This window comes from Triticum dicoccoides, chromosome 5A (assembly GCF_002162155.2).
Source record: "Triticum dicoccoides isolate Atlit2015 ecotype Zavitan chromosome 5A, WEW_v2.0, whole genome shotgun sequence".
Lineage (NCBI taxonomy): Eukaryota > Viridiplantae > Streptophyta > Magnoliopsida > Poales > Poaceae > Triticum > Triticum dicoccoides.
This window is the reverse complement of record NC_041388.1, coordinates 513462470-513470443: the sequence shown is the minus strand read 5'-3', so window position 1 is coordinate 513470443 and position 7974 is coordinate 513462470. Positions and strand designations below refer to the sequence as shown.

Below are 7974 nucleotides of genomic sequence, written 5' to 3'. Positions count from 1 at the left end.
TGGGTACATGAGGTGTGTAAGACCTAAAAAACAACAATACAAAGTATATTGTAAATTCCGTCAGAACTTGATTTCACCATAAAAAAAACTCACAGCTATGTTCATTTCAGAAGAAAAAAAATTAAGAACATTCAAATGTCCAGTTAAATTTTGGGAAGATGACAGTTGCTGGCACCGGATCAACCAGCAGGAGGCACGCGAGGACATGGTCATACTGGTCGCCGAGGCACAGGACGGTGGCCAGGATCTCCTCTTGCATGATACACTCATCTTCCTGTTGCTTCAATAGTTCAGTATGGTGCTGAAGACAACTTCTCCTCTTTCTCTCCATTCTCTAGGCTAATATAATCAATTAGAATGTACAGAACATGAGTAGCATCTGAACGAAGACCTTCACATTAGTGCTGGATGGAACACCAAAGGAACAAAAAAAAGAAAAATACCTCGTGTCTGTTGGGTCAATTGACCGAACAGTTGGCGTGCAGCCGTGCAGATGGCCGCTGGATCTAGAGAAGGCGATGGACGTCGAGGCTGGAAGTTGCAATGGCATGGAGGGCAGATGTTGTATATGTCCCGCAGCACCGGCCAGAGGTTGGGGAGAGGCCGAAAGTCGGAGAAGAGGGTTTTCCATGCCGGAAATCAGAGAGGAGAGCGGGCAGTGCCCGGCATTGGGAAGGAAATAGGAGGTCGAGCTGGTGGAGCGGGGTTGGGCCTGGTCAGGGAGGAGCGACTCCAAAGGGCTGCCTTGCCATCACGGCCTCCGCTCCGCGCGGCCGCGCATGGCGGCGGCGGCGCCGTACCCATAGGCGAGGAGAGCTTGTGCTCGTGCCTGAGTGTGTGTGTGTTCCTCTGCTTTGCACTTAAAGTAACGTGGACGCCTCGCTCTCCTCCGGCTCAGCTTGCCACCCTCCTCCCGTCGCTGGCCGGCGAGATCAGCAGGTCGGACGGACTCGGCGAGCAGGGTCGGGGCATAGAGCACGGCGGTCGCAACCAGAGCATCCACGTCCGTGTCGCCGTAAGCCGAGGCCGGATTCGACGCGTTGATTCTGATGCTGCCGCGCCTCCCGCGCGTCCTCCTCCTCCTCCCGGCCGTTGCCCGCGGCGGCGAGGAGAGTGCTGAGCAGCTCGTCGTGGTGGGCGGCGCGGCGGCCGGTGGCCATGGCTGATCCTGTAGAAGAAGGGGACAGGCAATCCTTGTGTGAGGGAGAGAAACAGAGGGGAAGGAAACGGAGAAGAGGGCCAACCATAAGAGGGGGCGCGAGACGTGGAGGTCCGGCTACGGTCGACGGCGGCGCGGCGGCCGGTGGCGAGGCCGAGCGCGAAGGCAGCGCGGCGGCGAGGGGCTCTGGATCGGGAGCTCCCCTCCCGATCTGGAGCTCGGGGGCGCTGCGCGGGGGGAGGAGAGCCCGTGCGTCAGCCCACGAACGAAACGTTTATTGACCGCATACCACTTAAATTAGTACCGCGGGTTAAACGTTTAAGATTTTAGCAATCCAATCACCGACCTGCATATGTCTAGTTCATTCACTCCCGTGTCCAGCCCGTTCGGGTGCCCATTGCATTTGTCTACAACGATTCCACGAGCCCTCTCGCGGGGGCGACGAGTGTCGTCTGACCCTAGACGAACCGATGTCTGTCCCTGCGATATCTTCTTAGCGTCCCTCATCCTCGTCTCTCCCCTATTGCTCTTCCCACACTCTCGATTCCTTCTCCCTATCCAGCGGGGAACTACCACCATGAGCAGCACTCCCAGTCCCCCTTTCAACGGTAGCCACTACTTTACTTCAAGGCCTCCCTCGTAGGCTCTCGATTCAACTTTTTTCCAAATCCGATGAACTTTTTTTTTCAAATCCGATGAACTTTTTCAAATTCGATGAACTTTTTTTCAAATCCGATGAACTTTTTCATTTTTTGTGTGTTCAAAATTGATGAACTTTCGGAAATTCATGAACTGTTTTTCAGATTCGTAAATTTCAGATTCATGTGTTTTCAGTTTTGTGAACGAAAGGATGAACACCAAAAAAAACAACGAACAAAGGAAACATGAGCGAGCGATCGAAGCGAAGAACGGAAGAGAGCGTGCTACCTGGGCCGACCCATGTGAGGCTGCGTGCGAGCGCCCGCTAAGCAGACGGGCGCATAAGGCGCCGGAGAGGAGGTCTCGTCTCCTTCGTAGGTTAAACTACTCCCTTCGAGCGATGAGCTTTTGGGCTGATGTTATATTTCCAAGCCGGCCCACTTATCCACGTAAGGCAAGGCGGAGGCAGCCTGCGCTGGGCTCAATGAAGCCGACCCACATAAGGAGAGACAAAAAATTACTATTATGCATAATATAGTCCCACCTCGTCCCCTTACATTAAATCCTCCCAATTTATATACACTTTTAAGTTTTCTTGTTGTCAAGCAGACGTCACATGAATTAATGAGCGAAGGGTGTGAGAACTAAGCAGCACTCATGGGGGACCATTCAAATCTAAGAGAAGAACAAAGGAAGGAAACCCAAATCTCTAATTAAGGACAGGGCCGGTCCTAACATTTTGGGGGCCCGGGGCGAAACTAAACCTAGGGGCCCTTAATATAAACAAAAGTATGTATTTCCAAAAATATTTTGAATCGCTAGTCAAAGAAAATACAGTATGTTACAGTATGTTTCTCTTTCTTTTTTACTATTTATACAATATGTTCCTGTTTAAGTCTCTTCGTTAGCAATATATCTGGTAGCTTTATTGTTATGTTTATCCTATAATTTCTTTCATCCTAATCAGCTGTAGAAAAAACTGGCACCTCGTCTAGAATAATGAATAATTTAAATGCCAATGATCACTCACGTTATCATCCATTTAGATGTCAGATTGTATTATGTATAGCCCCTATATGGATTAGTTTAATCCTCCATATAAAAAAATAATAACCCCAATGATATCTATCCGTTAACAATATTGATAAATCAATTGTTAGTTTCCAATTGCAACAACGCAGAGGGCATGTCGATGATCATTCATACTTCTAATCAACTATCATGATAAAATTTCCTAGGCCATACATACAGACTACCTATAAAAATAGAGATTAGAGACATACCTTCTTTTCTGTAACTGTCATCCTAACAGTATTGATCTAGCCTTCCACCGAGTCAGTGTGGTCTCGTCCGAGGCAGCGACTGCAAAAATGCTACACTTATGGACAAGTTACGGATGAAACTTAACTGCTCCGAGCCGAGGCGGCACCATGCATGCATAGTAGTAGATGGATATCAAGCTTCGCGATCTTGATCTATTCTCGCCGTCCATATCATTGTCGCTTCCCACCAGTCCTGTTTTTCTCACAAAAAATTGGGCGCACAACTTTCGGCTTCTGAATTAAGGAAGGTGTTTTTCACGGAAAGATTAAGTAAGGAAACTAAGAGCGGATTGTTTCCATAACCGTGCCTAATTAACCGCATCCAATAACTGCTCTATTAATTAATTGGAAGGACCATCAATCGTATACTAGTAGCACGAAGAAAGGAAGGCAGGAAATCAGGGAAAAGGTTGCAGGTGCACCTCGGCGTTCTGGGCAGGAAATCAGAGAAGAATTGGGGGCCCCTTGGCACCTGGGGGCCCGGGGCGGCCGCCCCGTTCGCCCCCTCTCAGGGTCGGGCCTGATTAAGGAAGGCAAGCTCTCATGGGACCGTTCAAATCTGACAGAATAATAAAGGAAGGAAAGCCAAAAAAGAAATTTAAGGGGTGGAATTGATCAAAGCCAAAGGAGGAAAAAAATCTCTAATTGTTGAAGGAATCCTGAGCACGGGACATATGCAACCTTGGGAACACAAAATAATCAGACGGGCGCCCCGCCGGCGATGGAAAACCTTGGGAACACAAAATAATCAGACGGGCGCCCCGCCGGCGAGGGACGACCTGAGACGGTCCATGGCAGCATGGTCGGCGTCGGTCACAGGGGAGGACGGGCGCCGACTGCTGCGCCCCGCCGGCGAGGAACGGCTCGGGACAGGCGACGGCGACCAGTGACCTGGAAGGCGGCGGCGATGCGACAACGTCCGTGGTGCTGTGGCGGCATCGGCTCCCTGCTTTTTTGCTCTTGCTCATGGTGAAGGAAGAGAGGAAGAAGGTGGTGGCCTCGATCCCCAATTTTGGAAATGTTCGTTAAAGTTGAAAAATTGTTCATGAAATCCAGTAACTTTTTTAGAAAAAGAATAAAAAGACAGAAGAAAAGAGATAAGAAAATGAAACTGACCGCACAATGGCGCGTGGCGTGGTGGTTATGGCGTGGCACACTTAACCGCTAGGTCGCGGGTTCGAATCCTCGTCCTCGCACTTCATTTTTTGCATCAGTTTAGAAGAAAAAGGAATGTGGGCTGGCCCGCATGGGGAGATGTGCGTCCTGTACGATTAACGCTGTATTCGGCACTGAGTGCGCCAAATAGGATCCAGCCCTACAAAGCATAGACTGGATCAATTGTGGGACGGAAATACATCACCCAAAAAAAGCAAAAAAGTCAGAGAATAGTACCACCTCGGATGTAGGTAAAAAAACTTAAAGCGTAAATTCGCGGTAAGAAACGTATTGTGACGGTGAATCCACGGCGTAAATTCACGATAAGAAACACATTGTGACGGTGAATCCATGGAGTCAATCCGTGCTTTATTATTAAGGATAGATTATAGGGAGAGACTAGTATTGTGACGGTGAATCCACAGAGTCAATCCGTGTTTTATTATTAGGGATAGATTATAGGAAGAGACTAGTACTCCTAGTACGTACGTACTTATCCTGTTTGGGTCTAGGCTTTGCATTGCCAAACTTTGCCACACATTTTTGCCAAGCTTGCCTAAAGTTTTCAAAATGAGAAGGAGGTACATTTGCGCATGGTTGTCGCGGTCGCACCGCACCCTCACACGGTCGCTCCTGCACGCCGCGGTCGCACCGCACCCTCACACAATTGCTCATGCACGCCGCAAACCCAACCAAGGGAACACACCCTCACTGCCACGTGCTGTCGCATGTGAACAAATCAAACTCAGCCATCCTATCGCTGACACATAATTTTCGTTTATAGAGTATGTTTATCCAACCTCATGTTGGGGAGTATCCGTACGGCCCGTGCGGTGGTCTGATGGGGAAGAAGAGGTGAGGAAGAAGGAAAGAAGGGCTAGGAGACGTAGGATATTCATCCAACCGCCTGAAATGGTAGACTGACCCAAGTCAGGCGACTTGCATAACAAATATATGTTTTACACAACAAAAGATCCATAAAAACAACAACATAAAGAAAAACTATCACTGCTCGCGGAAAGAGATGGCCTCGTCGTCTTTGGCTGCCGGCGCGAACTAGCCGTCGCTGCCGACGTGTGTATCCGCACCGTGGTTGTCCACGACCTCCAGCTACTCGTTCAAGCGGAGCGTGCGGGCGCTCTGCACGGACGAGAGCACAGCCCGGTTCAAGTCGAGGACATCTGGTTCCGCCTGCAGGAGGGCCTCGATAGCAGCGGTATCCGCGCGCTTCGCGTCGAGTCGAGCCTCTGCCGCCCGGTTCAAGTCCAGGACGTCCGGTTCCGCCTACAGGAGAGCGTTGTTGAGAGCGGCATCCGAGCGCTCTGCGTCAAGTCGAGCCTCTGCCGCCCGGTTCAAGTCCAGGATGTCCGGTTCCGCCTGCAGGAGGGCCTCGATGGCAGCGGCATCCGCGCGCTCCTCCTCAAGTTGAGCCTCCGCTGCCCGGTTCACATGCACGACATCCGGTTCGGCCTGCAAGAGAGCCTTGATGGCAGCAGCATGCGCTCGCTCCGCGTCGAGTTGAGCCTCTACCTCCCAGTCCTCCTTTAGTATTGCCATGTTGAACCGCTGGTCCGCCTGCACCATGGGGGACTCGGACGCCGACACGAAGTCGACGTCCATCGTCTCATACCCATCGGGGGCCTTCTGCGCCGCGACCTCCGCCATGAACATTGGATCGTCTTCCTCCTCCTCGTAGCTTGGCTCCAGAGAACTCGGGGATTGGCCCGCCGCAAAGCGAGCTTGGGAACGGAGGTCTGTGGCGCTGACAGCCGCCGTGATTTCTGCGCGGCGCTCCAGCGTCAACATCTTGTAGTAAGTGATCTTGCGGTGCACCATGGCTTTCCAGCGAACTAGGGGACGCTTGATGCGGGCTAGGGGATCGAAAGGTGGGGGAATGGGCTGGAGATTTGGTGTGGTTTTAGGGCAGTGGCCGGCGTAGGCCGAGTAGCGAAGGTTCTGGTGTGAATAGTGGTTCCGGTGACGACCGGTCAATCGGTTTTGACTGTACATCGCTCTTGTCGTGTTCACGTTGCAGCCCGGCACGCTGGACCCTTCACATCGCTCATCGAATGGAACGCGCTTCGTCTTGCGTTTTCGCTCACTTGTGGGACCGCAGTTGAGAGCAAACCGACGTCCCTCCCCCTCCCCCGCCCACGTCATTTATTATACCACCACTCCCTCCATTTTATGCGGAATAAATAAAAACAGAGGGAGTATACTACAGATGAGGATCCCTTAACATGGCCAAACCCATTGAGTAACTGATATGCGGGGCCTAGCAAGCATGGGGTCCGCCAGTAAGTGACCGAAAGGGAGGGTAAGGCAGGGATACCTACGTCAGAGGATCCACTTCCACTATACTACTTTGACCAAATGTTAGAGTAATAATATATGACATGCAACTTACACAAATGTTAGAGTAATAATATATGACATGCAACTTACACAAAGCATACAGGGTCTAATGTGTTTTTCGAGGCTAACTTTGACCAAATGTTAGAGTAATAATATATGACATGCAACTTACACAAAGCATATGGTCAAATTAGTATGTGAAAGGAGTTTCCAATGATATAATTTTCACATTATACATCTCATGTACTATTAATCTTGTCAATAGTCAAATTGGAAACCATCTCGAGTACAAATCTAGGAGTACGTATGAATCTAACAATATTGATTGGGCGTTGTTGAATGTTGATACCATTTTGATCAAAGTAGAGATACTTTGACTACACATAAAACTTATATGTAAACTAGAAAGGATAGGAGGGAGTATACTGTACGTTCAAAAACGAAACGAACATTGAATACCCTTTATATATGATTCGCGGATGCTATGATCACCGGGTCAAAATTTTGAATCCGCCTTAGGTATCACGTGCCCCCACTCGTCCCCTCTCGATTTCATCACGGGGTCCGGAGATCTATTGAAAGAGGACTAGGGTGGGTACATGCGAATGATACTCGGCGGAATGTTCAAATGAGGCATGCGGGAGGATGGACTCGACTGAAGGGCGACATGATCGATGCAAAAGAGGGTTGGAGAGGAATGAGAAATAAGCAAACGCCACATGATTATACTTGAACGACTCAAATAAACAATAAGTTGTCTCGCTTGGCCTACATAGTGAAAGGCCTAATGCGCAACGCGAAGCACTGACGCTCGAATATGGCCGGGAAAACAGGGAAACCGACATGTGGGGCACACCCGTCGGGACGACGTAGCGCAGACTAGTCCAATGGAGGAGCTGTCCCACGACCTCCTCGCCACCGACAACCGTTCATGTGGGTCGTTGGGGCCAACAACGGGGCGCAGCTCCAGCACCACCTCTGGACACGGCAACCACGGTGAGCGACACACTCATATTGTAGCTAGACACGGTCGGTTTCAGTGTGCCGAGGGTGGCGTTAGTGCTGTGGCACGACCAACGGTATGTTTGGTTTGTGCCCAAGGTTGCCCCGTCAAAGCATTAGGTAGCCAAAATTTTGGTTGAGGTATTGGTTGCCCATGATTTGGACAACATTGGCAAGAAAAATGAACTAGAGTTGGCTAGAGTTCATTGGCATGCCAAAGAAATGGCAACCATCCAAACAAAGACAAATCTTTGGGTCATGACCAAAATTTTGGTTGAGGTATTGGTTGCCCATGATTTGGCCGACATTGGCAAGAAAAGTGAATTTGAGTTGGCTAAAGTT

The 7974-nt window shown here is 50.0% G+C and overlaps 1 protein-coding gene across 1 annotated transcript; it reads right to left on the bottom strand.

The window, feature by feature from the left end:
• Nucleotides 1-572: 572 nt before the first annotated feature.
• On the bottom strand, nt 573-1426 carry LOC119302453. Its single transcript, XM_037579485.1, has 2 exons — nt 1245-1426; nt 573-1168 (listed from the first exon to the last, which is right to left on the bottom strand). Exons 1-2 carry the CDS (start codon nt 1245-1247, stop codon nt 752-754), a joined length of 420 nt encoding a protein of 139 aa, XP_037435382.1. The 5' UTR covers nt 1248-1426; the 3' UTR covers nt 573-751.
• Between the last annotated feature and the right edge of the window lie 6548 nt (nt 1427-7974).